The sequence below is a fragment of the Colletes gigas genome, unplaced genomic scaffold (genome assembly GCF_013123115.1).
Source record: "Colletes gigas isolate AHSC1104 unplaced genomic scaffold, ASM1312311v1 Colletes_gigas_Sc00001, whole genome shotgun sequence".
NCBI classification, from domain to species: Eukaryota; Metazoa; Arthropoda; class Insecta; order Hymenoptera; family Colletidae; genus Colletes; species Colletes gigas.
Window position 1 is genome coordinate 1,308,746 of NW_025106630.1, and position 19,105 is coordinate 1,327,850.

The 19,105-nt window shown below is 43.4% G+C and overlaps 1 protein-coding gene across 4 annotated transcripts in view; it reads right to left on the reverse strand.

Moving 5' to 3' along the window:
• Positions 1–19,105, reverse strand: part of LOC122397704 (protein split ends-like) — a 418,491-nt gene that overhangs the window by 18,389 nt on the left and 380,997 nt on the right. For all 4 annotated transcript variants that reach the window (XR_006259141.1, XR_006259140.1, XM_043397055.1 and 1 more), the window contains exons 3-5: positions 17,232–17,451; positions 5,363–5,511; positions 133–5,184 (exon numbers count right to left, since the gene is read on the reverse strand). Coding sequence is in view for 2 of the 4 variants with exons in the window: in XM_043397055.1 (XP_043252990.1) it covers positions 133–5,184; positions 5,363–5,511; positions 17,232–17,451 (5,421 nt within the window). In the remaining 2 variants the exon portion in view is untranslated. The remainder of the gene's footprint in view (positions 1–132; positions 5,185–5,362; positions 5,512–17,231; positions 17,452–19,105) is intronic.

A 19,105-nucleotide genomic window follows, 5' to 3' on the forward strand; every position in this document is an offset into this window, starting at 1 on the left:
TAACTTTAACACCTGGCAGCATAGTTCCAGAGGAAATTCTTTTTACTTTTTTATGTGAAGAAAAATTACAAATCGCCTTAACTACAATCATTATTATATTTTTCATTTAAAGTTTGAAACAGTTAATATTACCGTGGATGACGAATGATGTCTAACTGTAATCGGTGGTGCCGGTGAAGCTGCTCCATGCGTTGTAGTATCCACAGCAGGGCTGTTTGACCTCTGGCTATTTCCTGGACTATGCGTGGTGGTATCCGGGGGAGATCCTTGCCTCATCATAGCCGACTGTGCCATGTTAGCTTGATTCCCTGCCGTTTGTGTGGACACAGAATGTCTGGCCATCAGAGGGCTGTGTTGGTCGCTCTGTTGCGCCGTTTTTTCGACGACGGTCGTGCTGCTGCTTGCAAGAACGTATTGTTGTTGTTCGACGTTTTGATCCGCGGACGGTGAATTGACGTTACTTTTCGGCGAAGTCGGCGCCTTTCCTTGAATCATGCCGGAACTAAGAATGTACGACTGATTGTGATCGATGTTCAAAGAAGGATCAACGGCCGTTCCGTTAGAAGCTGCGGATTGAAAGTTGGGTATCTGATTGTTGGACACCATGGTGGTCTGTTGCTGCACGATCGTGGTGTTTTGTTGCACGAAAGTCGTGTTCTGTTGATTGGACGCTGATGAAACAGCAATGTTTTGTGCGGTGCCGCAAGGTACCATCAACGTTTGACCGTTCATCTGTATGAATTCTTGTTGACCCTGCATGTTAGACGGTCGAACCTGCGAGGTGTTGAACGTCACTTGCTGGTTGGGACTGACGTTGGCTACTATTGGGCTCAACTGGTTCCCGAACGACGTGGTACCGTTTACTAGGAACTGACCACTGTTCGGCGATAGAAATTGTGCGCCAGGACTGTGCTGCTGAATAATTTTTCCACCGGTTGCCTGCGGTGCGCGAATAACCATTCCAGCAGGACCAGCTGCCAAGATGCTTTGACTGGGATTGAATATCCCGCTGTGACTTTGAACCGGGGTTAAGACGTTCTGACCATTCACGTTCTGTATCTGCAGCTGCATGCCTAGGTTTCCAGTGTCTTGCAACAAGGTGGCTGTTCCATCGGCGGACATCACCATGCTCCCGATGCCAGGAACGATAAATTGTTGAATGGTGGGGAAATTTTGGACCATTCCAGCGGCTCCGTTCAATAAGTTCACCGGCTGGAGCAGATTTATTTGCTGGGTCGGCTGAGGATTCGTGATTATTTGCTGAGCATTGAACTGAGCCGAGGTCGTGCCAGCCTGACCGTTCATCACCAATTGGGCGGGTGCTCCACCTTTTCCCGGTACGATGGTCAACGCTTGCAACATCGGGCCGCCTATGCTCTGAGTTTGAAAGTTTTGTTGGGCAAAGTTTGATTGTGATTGCATCAACATGCCAGCGTTCTGTTGTGATGATGCGATATGCAACATCGAGGCTACCGTCTGAGGGTTTGTCTTTCGTTTCTTGTACGCTTTCTTTTTGCTTATCGCCGACTCTGGCGACAGCAACGCTGGTTGCCGATTTACCATTCCCTGACTGGCGTTCACGTTCCTCGCGACGTCTTGGTTCGCGTCCAGAATCGACTGAGCGTTTTGTATCACGTTACCAGTAGCCACGGTCAGATGCGGTATCTGGACGTTCTGCCCTATGCTGTCCATTGTCATCACGCCTGGCTGTATAAGTACAGGAGTCTGAATAGTGTTCACTAGTACGGTAGGTTGTCCTATGACTTGCTGAGCTACGCCAACTGCAGGGATCACCTGACTAACAGCGCCCGTTACGCTAGTAACCATGGGCGATACCGACAACGGTGGCATAGAACTGGCGTTAGAAATTATTTTAGGAGGGGGAGGTGCCATCACGCCGTTGATACCCGTCCCCGTGCTGGCCATTATTAGTTGGCCACCACTGGACACAAGTATATGGCCAGGAGGTAGAGTTGAACTAGCGGGGTGCTTCAGTATTCCACCAGACGTAAGAACGTTGTGTACTTGAACGTTGGACTGAGGATGCTGCTGTGGTTGTTGTTGCTGCTGTTGTTGTTGATTTTGCGGTTGAACCGACGAGGTGGTACTGGTCTGAGGTACTTGTATACTACTGACAACGCTTTGCACCATCTCCAATGGCGACTTCGAGACGCTTATTGGCATCGACGGTTGACTGCTCGGTAGAGAAGTATGCGTAACAGTAGTGGTGGGCACGTTCGTTAACGTCGTCGTTGATGCTTGATGCTGAGGTTTGTTCGAAAGTATATCCGGTATGGCGGGATTTGGTATTCCAGAAGGCGTGTTGATCGAAACCGTGGCTGTGTTCGCTCTTCCTGCTAGCACGGACGTGATAGTGTTGCTGCTGACGGTGTGTCCACTGGCCATAGTAGTTATCACCGACGACGTACCGCTAAAGTGATTCATAGGTACTCTGGAAACAGCGTTTACGGTGTGCGGATGCGGCTGATAACCGTCCAAAGACGATTGTCTTGAGGTTTGCCTTTTGGTTATCTGAGGTGTCATGTTGTCCGGGGCGGACGAGGACGTTTGCAACGAGAGCGTGGTAGGAGGGACGCCGCTCGTGTTCGTTGTAGCGGAGCAAGGCGTTTCGGAACGTTGCTCCTGCACGCCGCTGCTCATCGAAGACTGCGACGGTTGCTGAGCTTGTGGCGTTAAAGGTTGAGATGGCACTTGACCAGAAGTAGCGTGCGAATGAGGTGTTGGCGGTTGCGAATAACTATGAGGCGTGGAAGGTTGCGATGAGATTAAACTTTGCGGCGTCGCCGGCTGCGATATTCCGGGCGTTGAGGAAGCTGGCGTGTCCGAATTTGCTGGACTGTTCGTTCCGATCGGAGATCCGTGGCTGGTGCTCACCGTGCCGCCTTGAATTGGTCTCGAATCAGCTTGTTGTTGGTTGTTCTGGTACTGCTCCCCAAACGTGGACGACGTAACAGGATCTTCGCGTTGATCTGAATGCATCAGGTACTGTCGCTGCATTTGCTGCTTGTACTGATCCTGCACATAGGACTGCGTATCTGCGCTGGTAACGCAACCTTGACAAGGGCTACCCTCCGAATCTGTTCCTCCGCTGCTCGACGTGGGCGTCATGCTGCTGTGCACGACAACGGGAGAGGTCGCGTGATTCTTCACCGAATTGAACGTCGATGTACTTGTGGGGCTAACGCTGGAGGAAGGCTTTGGTTGTGGAAGATACGCGTTATTAGGTAAGTGGGATCCGTGATTCGTCTGCGGTGGTTTCGAATTGTTAACCATTCCCACTTGCGAACTACTGACGCCCGTTTGTCTCGATATCGTGCTGTTCAACAACGCAGTCTGCTGTGCTAGGTAACCACTAGGGTCTTCCAAAAACGACGGACCGCTGCTGTTGACGGTCGAACCTATCTGACTATTGTTCTGATGACTTTTCTCGTTGAACTCGTCGATCGGACTCGACGCTGGTTGATCGAGGCTACTGTTCCTGACGTCCGTGACGCTGTGCTGGCGTTGCTTCTTCACCATTACTTTGTTGGACTTTGCCTTTTTGCGAGCCACCTCGTCGGTCCAGGTGGTGGCTTGTGGAATGTGATGATGCAAGGGCGGAACACGATCGAAGGAGTTGCAGGTAATATTCTGGACCGTGACGAGAGAAGGCTGGTGAGAACCAGACGCCGGTCGGTTTTGTTGCCAGGGCGGTGTTCTCGAGGTGAAATGCATATTTCCGGGCTGTCCGTTTGGTCCCATACCAGATTGTGCTTCAACGGTGTGATTGGTGTTCGGGCTCCTTCCCGCTAGATTAGGCAAAGTGTATTGCTGCTGATGTTTGACATCAGCAGTGGTTCCCTTAGAAGCATCGAAATTCCTCGCAGGATACTGAACCTGATTCTGAGCGTACATTCGTTGCACGTTCTCGTGCGGGTTGCTCGTCAAGTTTCCATTTTGTACGACGTGGTGCCGCTGCATCGGATGATTATGCAATAAAAGCTGTTGCTGTTGTTGTTGCTGCTGCTGCTGCTGCTGCTGCTGCTGTTGTTGTTGTTGCTGCTGCTGCTGCTGTTGTTGCTGTTGCTGCATTTGCTTCACATTTAGATCTTCTTCCGTAACGGAAGGTGTACGATTATGTCTGTTTTGAATATCACCAGCGTTGATCGTGTTCATCACAGCGCCCGAAGTTTGTTGTTGCATGACATCCAACGAGTGATGGTTCAACTGTTGATTAGGATACTGAGGCTGAACGCAAGCCTGAGATACTTGTTGTTGTTGTTGTTGTTGTTGTTGTTGTTGTTGCTGCTGCTGTTGTTGTTGCTGTTGCTGCTGCTGTAATTGCTGTATTTGCATTTGAAAATGATCGGTTGCCTGAGCTTGTATCACGTGTTGATTAGGTTGATGCTGTTGGGTCTGTTGTTGCATTTGATGCTGATGAAGTTGATGTAACTGCGGGTGAATAGCAGGCTGAGATATCTGCGACGGTTGAATGTGATGCACGTAATTCTCCGAGGAATGCTGAGGATTGTAATTCCCCGTTTGTTGATCGACCTCTTGAGTCAAATGCTGGTGTTGTTGCTGCTGCATCTTATGCTTTTGCATTTGCTGCATGTGCAATTGCTGTTGCTGCTGTTGATTCAAGTGTTCCTGTTGTTGCATCACGTGCATCGGTTGTTGATTTAATTGATTTAGATAATGAGGAATTTGCTGTTGCGTTAGCTGATTGACAACCGCGTTTTGATGTTGCGATTGCTCTTGCTGTTGTAATATTTGCATATGTTGCATCTGTTGATGATGCGGCAACATCTGTTGCGTCTGTTGTTGTTGTTGCTGCTGCTGCTGTTGTTGTTGTTGTTGTTGTTGTTGTTGCTGCTGCTGTTGCTGAGATATATGCTGTTGCATAAGCTGTTGTTGCTGTTGCAATATAAGCTGTTGATGCTGTTGTTGCAACAGTTGTTGTTGCTGCTGAGTCATGTTGTTGAAGTTAGCGTTTTGCTGATTCATGATCAGAGGATTTCCCATTAGCATCCCAGACATGTTATGCTGACCTAACCTTTGCTGAGGATTTCTCGTTGCACAGCCGTTTACGTCTTGATTTTGCGAGGGTGAGTTTAGCGTTTGATGACAGATCTGTTGATTGCTCTGCTGAACTTGCAAATTGGGGATTGCGATTGGCCACACCTGAAATATAAGTAAATTTTCACACAACCCATTACAAAAAGGAAACTAATTAATTGCTCAAATGTTAGGAATAATTTATAATTTACAATTCACACGCATTAAATAGAGATTTAAGTTTTGTTAGATTGTTAAAATATTATTCTGAATTCTGTTGTAGTTTAAAGTATTGTTACATTACCTGTGATCTATTTGGCACCGACGACCCTTGAACTCCAGATGCCGCAACAATAGCCCTGTCGCGTTGTGCCATAAGTTGTGAAACCGAGACCCCGGAAAAAATGCCTCCGACCCCCCCTTGTTTTCTCTTCTTCTTTTTGCTCAGACCATCTGCGGGACGAAACAAAGCAGACATTAATAAAACGGTCGAACGACTTTTGATTGCTGGGTATTGAACGAGATGGAAGAAAATACTCTCGTTCCTAATGGAATCCAGAAGCACTGTAATTCTACGAGATCGGGGATTATTAAAATACGACTTATTCCCCTAATTCTAATTCCGACCCTCTTCCATTTATTATTCAGACGGTTTCAGGCTCCCTAATGAACGAGTGTTCCATTTGAAGTCCCACCGCAAGGTTAAATCCTGTTTAGCATAATACTTTCAAGATTCGTTCTGAAACCTTCATTCGCTTACTTTATCAACTCCTACTTTCAAATAAAATTTTTATTCTCGTTTTCAAATTATTTCCTTCGTAAAAGGAGCGGTGGAGAATTGGGTTCTGCTAACTCCTAACAATGAAGAATAAATATTTGCGATGTGGTATAATTTATTTATGGTAATTTGGTGCGTTATAATTGTATTAATTGTACAATTGTATTGAAGTGTACTATTTCGAAAAAAACAATTGTTACTGTTAGAACAAAATCTTATTTGTATACTTTTATTGACAACATTTAATTAGCCAGATACTGTTTGGTGATTTTACTGTTTAAGTTGCTTAAAAAATAGGTTGGTATTATAACAGTAAAGAAGGGAGTGAGAAATTTTAAGTTTCAAGAATGAAAATAGTACAGGATAAAATGAGAAAAATATTGTAATAATGGAGTAAATAGAAACGATTTAGTATCGAGTATCCTGATGCTGTAGAAAAAAAGTGCAAAGAAACGAACAACTATTTCGTATAAACCGTAGGATTCTCCACGATCAATGATCCAGTAGCTGCCACGACAAGCGTTCGCGCTACGAAATTACCTTGATTTACGAGGATAACAGAAAGCAGGATGGTAAAAGGGTGCCAAAGGGGATGGTTTTCAATGACAGTCTTTTATCCGTAAGCCTACAGCGGATAATTATTCTCCGCAGCTTCAATGGGGAAAGATAATTCGGAAGCGGGAGAAGGGAAATGAAGAGAACGGGGAGAAACGGCACGGTGGAAAGGGGAAGAAGGGTGGATGTAATAATGAATCTACGTAGGAGCAAGCTTGTCTGCGACGATAGTTTAACCCGATTTCTAAGGGGGCGAAGATTTGCGTAAAATCTTTTAAGCATTTCGTGGCTTCCGGGGGAATTCGCGCGAACGCGTAAAATTCGTCCCCCTCCTCTACACCCCCCAGAAATCTGCAGTCAATGGCTCGCGGCTATAAAGGTTGCCACCCGCTAAATCTGACGAAGGACAGACGACGCGGCAATTACGGAATATGGCCTATCGTTTGGAGCCATTCGAAGATCGCTGGAAACCGAGAACCCTGATATTCCACATTTCTCAGGACTCGTTAGAAGGAAACGTTATAACGATAAAAAAATAGTCCTTTCTTCCGGAATTGAACGCTTACTTCGAGCGAATAATCGTTTAAACGAATTCAAATTCTGACGCCCCATTCCGTTACAAATACAAAATTATTAAATTGTTGCGAGCGCACAAAATACTCAAGACGCTAACCGAGGAACGTTCCCATCGTTTTCGAGGCGAGCGCTAGCAGATTTCGATAGAAAGACTGAGACGAGCCAGACGAACGGCCATAATTATAGTGATCTTCCTCTCGGAGGCTGTCGACGGGAACTTCTCGCTGCGAAACAACTGATTCGGGATTCGAAGGCACTCGAATCACTCGGACCAAACGGCTACTTCGCCAAGCTCGATCATGACGATTCCCCAGGCGTGTGGATCGTACGTTTCGACGTGGTCGAGCCGTTGATGCGGACTAAACGGAAGTGGCGTAAAATGCGCTTGCGCGACCACAACGGGACGTCGACCGAGGACGAGTCGTAGGCGGCTTGAAACAGTGTCGGCGGGGGGTGAACATCACTCGGGGCAGGCGCAAGAATCACAACCGGACACAGACGGTTGGACCGCGGTTCCTCTCTTCTCTCTTCTCCCATTCAGAACGCCGCGGCGTCGCTGCTTCTTCGTACGAAAATTAACCCTTATCAACTATACGTCTGCCACCACCACTGTCGCCCGCCACCCTCCACGTCGTCGTTTTCCTTCCTGTTCGTCCTCCCCTCACCATCCGCCGCCCTCCGTCCAAAGTACCATCGTCGCGTTGACGTCGCTGGCAGCGAATGGTGAGCGGATTCTTTTCTCCTCCCGGGACTTATTGATCGTCCCGGACGATAAGAAGACACGAGCTGGCCGATTGGTCCCTTTTCGGGCATCTCGCGGGGTGCACGACCCTAACCGACGACGGAGAAACTGTCCCGCGTCAGGATTACGGGCGTCGGGGAAACAGTCGAATGCAAATTTGTGGATCGTCTGAGGGTTTGCCCGAGGGGGCTCTAAACGTCTGCGATTCCTACACGGGGCACGCTCCAGGAATCTCGATACATCTTTTCTCTCAATACGTGGGGTTTCAGGAGTTGTCAACTCCGGGGTAATCGAATTCTTTTAGTATTTTATTTAGAAATTTTCTTTTATTTAGCCCTATGTTTGCATTGACGTGGATATAGTCCTCTTGTAGATTAGAAAATTTATTAGAAATATAGATTCAGAGAAACCTGATAAGGAGGATTTAATAATAGAAAACTTGATATCTTCTTATAAATGGGAATTAGGGAAGGGGCAATACTCAAATTGAGAAACAGTTTTGGAAGTGTTTAATAAGTTTGATTTTGTTGGTTATGTTTCTGGAGAAAATGTATTACAGAAAAGGTATTGATATATGTCAAAATTTGGGAATCATAGATTTTTGTATTTATCTATTTATATATCTTGGTGTCTGTTTTATTTGATATCTCAAAAATGATTTATCAAATGCCATAAAATTTAATATGGTGGATTCTATGTGAGTCATTAAAAGTATTAAATATTTCCAAAAATTTGAAGAGACAGTGGGGCAATATTATGATATACAGAAGGTATAGATATTGCTATAGGTCAAAATTTGACAAGCAGAGATTTTTGTATTTATCTATTTATATATCTTGGTGTTTGTTTTATTTGATATCTTAGGAATAATTTACCAAATGACATAAAATTTGGTATGGTGGATTCCATGTGAGTCATTGAAAGTATTAACACATACATATACTTTCCTCCAACTTGTTTTACATCTTACTATTGACAAATTAACTTTTCTATACTTATTTGCGATTGCTTCCACACAGTTAAAATATATAAAACAGCTTAAAAATTGAACGTCAATACCAGAGAAAAGATTAATAAATCTGCAGAATTCGTTACAACGCCTCGAGTCTTTGCATTTTTCACACGCGTTAGAGAAATACATCCCGAATGCCGAATATGGAGTTTCGCGATAAATAACTGAAGCATTACCGTTCCGTTTCCGACGGGATTTCCTCCGAAATATGAATTTTAGTTCAAATTCCGCGTAACGCGAAAAACATTTTACTTCCGACGATGTAATCAAACTTCCGCTGCAGGGTCCGGCGAAATCAAAACTAAATTCGTTGCGTCGACGGACGTGATCGCGTATTCCAGAACTTTTTCGGTTCGTTGTGCAATTGGAAATTGTAATGTCTCGGTATAAATAAAATCACGTCGAACCGGATGAAACTAGAAATGCTTCGATTTTAAAATTAACGGGAAGCTTGGAAGAACATTCTGTTCGCGCGAAATATTATCGCGATCGCGGTGGAGTCTCGAAGATATCCGGGGCGCGTTGAGACGTTTTAAAGTTCCCAAGGAGTTTGCGACCAGTGACAAAGCGATAAACGGAAAGCTGTAGGTATTTGCTCTGAAAGGGTAGATAGTGGCGCGCTGCTCCCCGTGAAATCGTTTTCTCCGGGATATCAGCGTCACGAAGCGTATCGCGCCGCCATAACGCGGGCATGATCGATCGAACAGCAGAGAACCTGCTCATCGAGGAAAGTTGTTTAACAGAGCAAGAAAGACATATCAGCGAACAATCGATCCTGTTAACGTGTCTAGGTTCTCTGACGCGCGTTGCCGCTATCGTCAATCGTGTCGACAAGATTTATTAATATTCGCTCGGTCGCTGACACAACAATTACGCGAATCCACCTCGTCGGGGTCCTTTGAGACCCACATTTCCATTATTACGACATTCGTATAAAAATACTGAGCTTAACAATCTACAATATTCAATTTATATATATTAATAATTTAAAATATTCAATTTATATATTTTATCAGCCACTAAATCGTTTTGTCAATGACACATGCTATTAGATATTTATTTCACGTAGAATTATTTATATATGTATCACAAAATATATGGTTACTTTAACGTCTTCGAAAACGAATAATTCTGCTTGAAATAAATAAGTCTAAACGGATCGAGTATCAACATTTGAAGTGGATTTTCTTGCAAACGAAATTCAAACGAAAGTTGATATTTTTAAAACATAGTATGTATGCGTCATTGTTTGAAGTCTATCAGGTCGAGGTTTCCACTATAATTTAACCCGAATTGAGCCCCCTCTCAATGTTTTCCAATCATTTATTTACGATTATGATTTCAAAGTAATCACAATCTCAAATCACTGAACCGTCTACTTGCAGCGCGATTATCGTGTGATTACGAGCAATCAGATTAGAGTATACACATCTCTACTGTGCATCTAGTGTGCTATACGCGATTGGTATACTTCATGCATGTTTTCGAGCATATTGCAAGTCTTGAACGAACGAAAATTCTCAAAACGATCACGTGACTCGACCTTCCAGCGACGTGAACGCGCATATCGAACGCGTACGACTTCGCTATAGCAATTCGGCAGTGGAGAACGTTTCGTTTCCCGTCCCATACAGCCAGCAAGCTGAGCAACGCGACTCGTGTGAATGGAGAATCAAACCACAGCTCCTATCGGCAGGCTTTGCTACGAACCCCAATGCCAGGTGGCCCGCTAAGAACCATGCACGAAAACATGCTCCGTGTAAAGGGTGCTTTAAAGGGACTCGTAGCAGTAAAATACTCAGCAGGAAGGTTCGTCGAGGCGTTGGATCGACTCGAAGTCAGTTTTTGCCAGCTACGACGGAGAAACAGCACACACGCACTGTGTGGGCAAGTATAGTGGTGCACATCTGTCACTCACACCACCGTATTCCCATCCCACTTGTCATAATATTTGGACGATGTCGAAACAAGCAAGTCGGTAGTTCCTGCAGAACGAAGTACAGTACTCTACCGTACTATTTTTACTTGGGCGTAATTCGAATCACAGATCGTGATTCAGAAGCGACGAGAATCACGTGTAATTAGTCATTGACGGTCGAGAATTTCTGTTCTAACGATAATAGACATTTGTAGTTTTACGAGCAAGCTTCTACGTTGTTTTTAAAAACTGTTCAAACAAATTGACAGTTACAAAATGTAACATTATATGATTGAGAAACAAGTGTTATTTAGATACGACTACATCAGAGTATTATTTATTTTTATTATAAGAAGTTATCACCAAATCACAGTAGATTATCACAGAATTAAACACTCCCTGATTTACTTAAGAAGGTACTTTACTCTAGAGCCTTAACGAATTGATTTTTTTTTATTTATTCTTTTATAGAAATAAATTTTGTTTCTTTATATAAATTGTCACGACTTTGTATCGTTTTTTAAATGTCTCCTAGGGGTTCAACTTACGAATCACGTCTGGTGTTCATTTTACGAATTATCACTGTACCCCCTTAACACTACAACTGTGGTCAAAATTCGTAATTTCAATTTTACAAATTTACTCGACTGAATTTTTTAAAATTTACAGTGGTTTTCTATAAGAGAACGAATAAACATTTTATCTATATAAAATCTATCTATCGTTTCTATTTCTTTGGTACAAATAAATACATAATAATTGTCGGTAGTTTTAGCGTTAAGCAACCGTAACAAGGAAATTAATAACTTGACCAAAGGTTCATCGCGCGAACCCTTGTTTCAATTTTCCCTGAATCCCATTCGTATCGGTAACCAAAACGATCGCTGTAATTGCTAGCGCGTTTATGGCGTCTGTAACCGCTCGGATGGAAGCGTGCCCCGTGCGCTCATGTCAGGAGGTTAACGCATCGACAAACTCACCGACGAGGGGGAGGGGGCCTTGCACGAAGCTTGAAAGCCAACAAAAGCGACCGGGGATCGCAAAATAAATTCCCGGAAATGTTGTTTGCGCGTTCGAACGACCCCCCTGGCCCTGGCACATATTGAATACGAAAGTAAATTCGGTCGCAAGTAACGAGCCGTTGGAATTCCATTAATCGCTTCGATCGAGTTTCGGTTCCCGGGTCTCCCTTGGCAAGCAACGCCGCGCATAAAGCACCCTTCCCCCTTCGCTGGGAGTCGAGTAAAACCGAAAAGAACCGAAGAAAAATGAAATCGACTTTCGTTATTGAGACTCGTATTTGTGGAACAGCGACGACGATAAAGATTCATTCGATTCCTCCTCCCTCTCCACGGATCCGTGAGCTTATTCTTTTTATTTTCGCTCCCTGTCCACGATTCGGAGGGTGTGTGTTTGCACGCCACGCGAACGTATTACCCCGGCCCGTTGAATTGCTCGCGATAGAGGAACCGGTGGGGAGGAGGAAAAAGAGAAGAAGCCGGAGGGAACGAGAGAAACAGCGGCGGCGACGTTCTCCCGGGCTGCGACGTTTTATATCACCGGAAAATTGGAATCGAAGCGACGCCCGTGAGCGCGAACGCTCGCGTCGATGTTAAAACGGTCCTATAAACCTCCACGAAACACTGCCGGCGACGTATACACGGGGCGTTCGCGATATTACTGTCCACTATTTTTCTTGCGAAACAACATTCGAATTTTCTACCTTAAACCACTCGGTCTCTCGATAAATAATAGAAATTATTAAACGTACGAAATTGCAGCTTTTCTTGATGTCAAGTTTCACAATTATGAGGCTACTAACTCGTCATCAAGTCTTATATATTAAAATCAATACAATTTTACATTCACAAAGTAGTCGTAAAACAAATCTATTCTTTTTCGTGGCCATTACTTGTACGAAAAAATTTAAACCAAATTAAACAGTATACGTTTGAAAAATGACATTAAATCGTACGTCAAGAGGTTAAAAATATTCTGCTATATTTTTCCAAACTCACAGAATGCCTATAGCGAAGATGAATCTTACACGTGTATTACTATGCAAATACTGAAATAAATAAAATGTAAACTGAAATAATATTAGCTACTTTGAATCAATTTAAATATTAAGTATTGTAATATGTCGTGTGTGAAAACGCGCCTTTGAACAATACGCGTGGTTTAGTGGTGGGGCGCGGCTGGCCTCGCGAAACCTCACGTTGAACGGCTCTCTTTTCGCTACGGATCCGTTATCGTGTCAACATCACCGTCTAAGGAAAGGAAAGGACTCGTCAAAAGGCTTCGACAGAACCGGGTAAGGATCTTCCAGCACAGGCAGCTCCAAATCCAAGAAGCTATTCTCCAGTAATCAAGGCCACCGTCCGTCGTCCATTATGTCATTGCATATCTAACGTATCGTTTTTGTATACCGCATATTTGATTATTTCGTATCCTGACCTCATAAACAATAATATTTATTACAAATCTTCTAAATTACTAGTAATAACAAAGTTACAAGAATCACAGTGGCTCTTACAGAGTTATTGTATATTGTTACTGGTCGCTTTGAAATTAAACACAGCATTTCCTGTCAGCAATCGTCAACGACAGCAAACTACAAGAAAAGGAAGCTGGATTTATTTTTCAAACGCAAACGAACTTGTTCTCGGGAAACAATTTAAGAAACCGTGTAGCCACAGTTCCCAGCGGAGTTCGGGTACGCGGCAGGAAAATACGAAAGGCGACAAAACACGTAGTTGAAAACTTTATAAGGAGGTAACCCGAAGGCAAGCGAGATTGTCCTTAAATCCTGGAGCCTTGAAACCAGCAAACGACCAAAATACACTCGGCGAATTTCAATTCACCGGCCAGCTATTGTTTCCCCCCCTCCGGCGTAACGCGGAGGCCGTGAGCACGGTTCTCGTTGTGCAGGCTCGTTCGGAATAACAGCCGTTTAATTAGCGACGCGATGAAGAAAGGAAAAGATGGAAAAAGAGAAGAACGGTGGGAAAGGGTGGAGAGCCCCGAGAAAAAAGAGACGACTCCGTTGGGTCGGTTATAGGATTTAGTAATGAAATCCGGACGAAGAGATTAGCAGCCACGGCGATACATCATTCCTACCCCCCTGGCCTAACGCCTCGACCGATGCTGCTTCATCGCGCATGCCAACTCCGTCCCTTTTTTCATCAGCAACGGTTTAACGCAGTGTTTCCCAACTTTTTTTCTTGCCCCGGTCCAACCGACTTTGCCCCGACGATCGTCCGGTGGGAATTATTCTCGAGCTGCTTTCAGAAACAAAAGAAACGTCGACAACCACAACTTGATTTGAGTTTTCTTTTTCTTCGTTGGACAATTTTTTGTGAGCCTGAATCTTCGCAGAATTAAGTGTATCATGTTTTCAATTAAAGAAGTTGCTAGTATAAATTATAGAAACCCAAATAGCGAAGCCTGTTAACTTGCAGGATGATTGGAGTCAAGCTCCTGCATCCTGAAAGGTAAAATAACAAAACTTGAGTTTTGAACCAAATTCCCAATACAAGCAGTGTTTCGTTATAAGTAACTTTCATTTACGTTAAGTAACCTGTACGCGGTCGAGGTTTATTGAAATCTCACCTGTAGGTTTAATCTACTTGTCTTTAACGACCCACGGTCGAAGTTACTGCAGGTTTGATTGATTGTCTTTCTAATGGGTAAGACCAACCAGACAAACGTCGATCAAACCTACAGATAAACGTCCGATAATCCTCTACGTGTATGGATTGCTTTAGATATAATCGAGGCACGGATTGGAGGAACAAAGGAGTATCGAGTTAACCATATTATCATAAGTTGGAATGCATTCTACAACCACAGACAAGATATACGAGTAGACCTTACATCAGGGACTAAGGAACAACATTTCGAACATTCTTAGAATTTCTAAATATTCTTCAACAAAATACGGCATCGTTTGCATATTGAAACTTTAAAATCCTCGAATTCGTTCAGGAGTTATGACATTTTAAATATATGCATGAAATTTCAAGGGAATCATTCATGTCTCTGGTCAGACATCGTATTTTCGATAAACAATTTTTTTCTTGAAAGTAGATAAGAGTTCGGTGATATGTCTATTCACCAAAAAGGCTTGTAATTGACCCCATAACCAAAAATAATTTTTTCAGAATGATTTGAAACTTTTTAATTTCCCCGAAAAATTTCACCACTTACTGAATTTTTTTCTCGAAAGTGCATAGGATTTTGGGGGTATATGTTTTCACTAAAAATGCTTGTAATTGACCCCCGGAACCGAAAATAATTTTTCTATAACGATTTGAAATTTTCTTTCGCCGAAAAATTTAGGCACTACCCCGTCGATTTTACTTAAAAATTCATTTTTCATTTTTAAGAAATTTGTTTGAGGCGCTACGGAAATTTTGTCCAATACTTTTTTGTAGATACCCATGAGCTCTACTTCAGAAAAAAGTTTCATTGAAGTATATTCACTATTGTAGGACTTATGGCTGTTTGAAAATTCGACCATTTTGATAGGGTTTTCCTCATTTTTCGGGGTTAAGGAGCAACTTTTCAAATATTTTTGGAATGTCTACATATTCTCCATCAAAATACGCGTAGTTTGCATTTTGAAACATTAAAATCGTCCAATCCATTCAGAAGCTATGACATTTTAAAGATTAGCATGAAATTTCAGGGAAGCCTCAGATTATATTTTCGGTAAGGAATTTTTTTCTCGAAAGCGGGTAGTATTTCGGGAGGATGTCTATTGACCAAAAATGATTATAATTGACCCCAGCAACCAAAAATAAGTTTTTTAGAACGATTTGAAAATTTTAAATTATGTCGAAAAATTTCACACCTTCTCGAATTTTTTTCTAGAAAGTGGGTAGGATGTCGGGGGTATGTCTATTCACCAAAAATGATTGTAATCGACCCCCGCAAGCAAAAATAATTTTTTCAGACAGATTTGAAATTTTTTAATTTTGCTGAAAAATTTGTCCACCTGCCCCCTGTCGATTTTTTTTAAAAATTCGTTTTTGATTTCTAATAAATTTTTTGACTATGGAAATTAATAATCATAAAATTGTGAGCGACCGATCCAAGCGTCCCTGACTGGGAACCCCTGGTTTAATGCCATCTCTCGGAACGACAAAGAGGCAGAGAGGGTGAAGGAATGGCAACAGACCCCGCTAATGCCACAATTTCATCGTTCCTTTTCCTCCTCTGGTTCCAGAGACTTTTCTCCCGTCCGCCGCGCCCTAATGATCACGGGTTCGGTCGCGAGCCGCGCCGCGCAAGGAGGAAAAACTTTTGGTCGTCTTCCAATAAAAGTTTCCGCCGCGTGTTTTCTGGTACGACGGTGAATAAACGTTCTCGGCGATTATGGCGCGCCGCTCCGACTACCGGCGGAACTTTGTTAATACGACGGATCGATGAGAAAACTTCTCTTCCGGCGAGGGGGCGGGCTGGAGGGAGGGCGAGGGGGGGCAGAAGGGGGATATATTGATGGGGGGGTGCGGGATGTGTACGTGCGCGCTTTCGCGGAGCTTGGTGTATACGTGAGATTGATTGGCGAGTATGTATAATGCGATTGAGTTCGACGAGTTCGTGGCTCGTTCGAGCTCGCTAAGAAACTTTTCCCCGGGGAAAATTCTGATTTTGATCGATCGGGGACACCCGCCGCCGGCCACGGGAGATAAAACACCCGACTGGAAAAATTCCTTCCACGCGATTTCCCTCGCGAAATTACCTCTGGGAAGAATATGTTTTCTACTTAGGCTGCTTTGATCCTCTGGCTATCGTTGCGCCACCCCCTACGAAAAGTACATTCTTCGCGGCTTTGTGGATCACCGATGCCGTGGCACGGGAATATTTGTGATTCTAAAACAGGGTTCACGACGACTGCCAATGTTTCTACGTTTTTTGCGCATTTCTAATAAAACTGCTTTACAGAAAGTTCTCGCTAACGACCGCGACGCGAACGTTATCGAGGGAGATACTACGATTTCGTCCGATTGGTTCTTCACGTTGTAGATGAAATAATTTTTAATTAAACAAGCGAAAGACAAGGAAGACGCTAATTCTACCTCGTTTGCTCTATTTTTTGTTTACTTTAACAGTTTTTCAATTATTCCTGCTGCCCACGTTCCCTTCTATAATGCAAATACAATTGGATGGGTCTTTTGCTTAGAAGGGAGTTAATTTCACCTAGCGTTCCTCCCTATGGGCCGCTCGTTCCCGCGAGTACCATTTTCAGAAAAGGGTTACAGCAATTAAGCTGGCTGACGTAATATCTCAGCAACCAGTGGGCCGATTAACTTGAAATTTGATACAATACAACCTGGATCTACTCTAACCAGAATAAAAAGAGCCAAAAAAAAGCTTAAAAAACTCATTTTAAAGCGGTTAGCACCCTTAGTTTAGAAATTAGCAACGTGTTAAGCTTTGTTTGTTCATCCAGCTTTTTCTAAAATACCCTATGACTTTGCGAACTTGTGCTTCCTTTGGTTCACGCGACAAATATAAATACAAGTATAAATTCTGGATCGTCGAATTAACGAGGAGGCGAAACTTGCACGCAAGGTCGCGTTCTTACCTTTCCTGGCCTTGTCCGGCGAGGTGGGCGAGTCCGCATTCACGTGGATCGCGGCTACAGGCGGGCCAGAGGATAAAGTCGACGAGGAGACCGCCGGTGTACAGGATGCAACAGGACTGCTGGCCGCCGTTATTGGCAGCAAAAGTTTCCTCTTATGGTTGCAAAGCTTGGTCATCTCCTGCGTCTTGCCCTGATCCGGGCTCCAAGGTCGTGTCGCAACCTGTAACAAGAACATAGAGCACTCGTTACTGGCTCGAGGAGGATCGATTCGAGTCGAAGCGACTGGAAACCACGGACAACGATCGCGCGCAACATCGTCGTGTCACGTGGTCGTCGAGTAATCATGGCGAAAATTCGCACAGTGACGACAATATTAACTAGAATTGACAGACTCGCGCGTTTCTATTCAAATCATAAAACAAATCCTTCTATTCATAACGAACGCGGTAGACAAATTACTCATCGACTGTGGGTTTGTGATTTCTCTATAACGCCTATTTTTGTCCGATACAGGTGAAATTTTGTTTAGATGCTCCTCGTGTTTCGATGGAAAGTATAAAGCCTCGAATGTAATTTTGTTGCTCCTGAATTCCGTCTTATTTTAAGATTTTTGACACATCGTCGTGTCACGTGGTCGTCGAATAATGATGGCGAAAATTCTCACAGTGACGACAATATTAACTAGAATCAACAGACTCGCGCGTTTCTACTCGAATCTTTAAACAAATCCTTCTATTCGCGACGAACGCGATAGACAAATTACTCATCGTCTGTGGGTTTGTGATTTCTCTATAACGCCTATTTTTGTCCGATACAGGTGAAATTTTGTTTAGATGCTCCTCGTGTTTCGATGGAAAGTATAAAGCCTCGAATGTAATTTTGTTGCTCCTGAATTCCGTCATATTTTAAGATTTTTGACACCTGCGATCAATATATACTTCGTAGCGTATAAAGTTAAATTTGTTCGTGTTATTTTCTCGAGGGAACGTTCTGCAATATCGGCGCCACGCATTCATAATTTCTCGGTTTGGTCGTATCAGTTCGTAAATAGCGGATTTGAGCGAAAAAAGTCTCGTAAAAAGCCCCGCCCGTACTTTCGGGTTATAACGTACGAAGTTTACGAGGATATAACCTTTTGCCATTTGTTCGAGCGATCTCGGCGCAAGCCCTGAGACACAGATAATAGAGATCGACTATACGACCGGGGGACATTGAAATAAAGAGACGGAATCACGTAATGAAACAAATATTCCGTCTGCGACCTACTTTGCCGGTCACGAAACGAACATGGTTTCGCCGTTCTTTCGTGCGTGTCCGTCGCAGTAAAGTAACGCCGCCGCATTATGCATCGAACGCTTAAATTCCGTTTATTGGAACAATTTGTCGAACACTTCGATAATTAACCAATTACGGGTAATTGCAATCCCACGCGCGTGTCGCTTTTGTACACAAATAATTCGATTTGCAAACAACTTTCCCTTCATTCGCGTAAACTGGTCGCCATTCTGAAGACAACAATAACGCTGGCGAGCAAGAATAGGTTGAGTGTTAAATGTTTTACAACTTTACACGGTTCCATCTATAGCTTTTCGTTCGATTTTCCATTTGGACAATTTAGAAATCAATCGGGTAGGAAATATTCTATTTATAGTATAACTGTTAGGAGGGCTCATAAAATATTAAGTTAAAAATTTTAGTTATAATCATAATTCTCATAAAACTACAGAATACAAAATGCAGATATGCAAAAATATGAGAAATAAAATAAGATACGAATTATTATATTTAGGGGTTGAGACGACCCTTTGCAAAGCTCCTATGTTATTAATAAAAATATGAATTTGCCTACTTATAATGCTTTATTTTCGGGATAA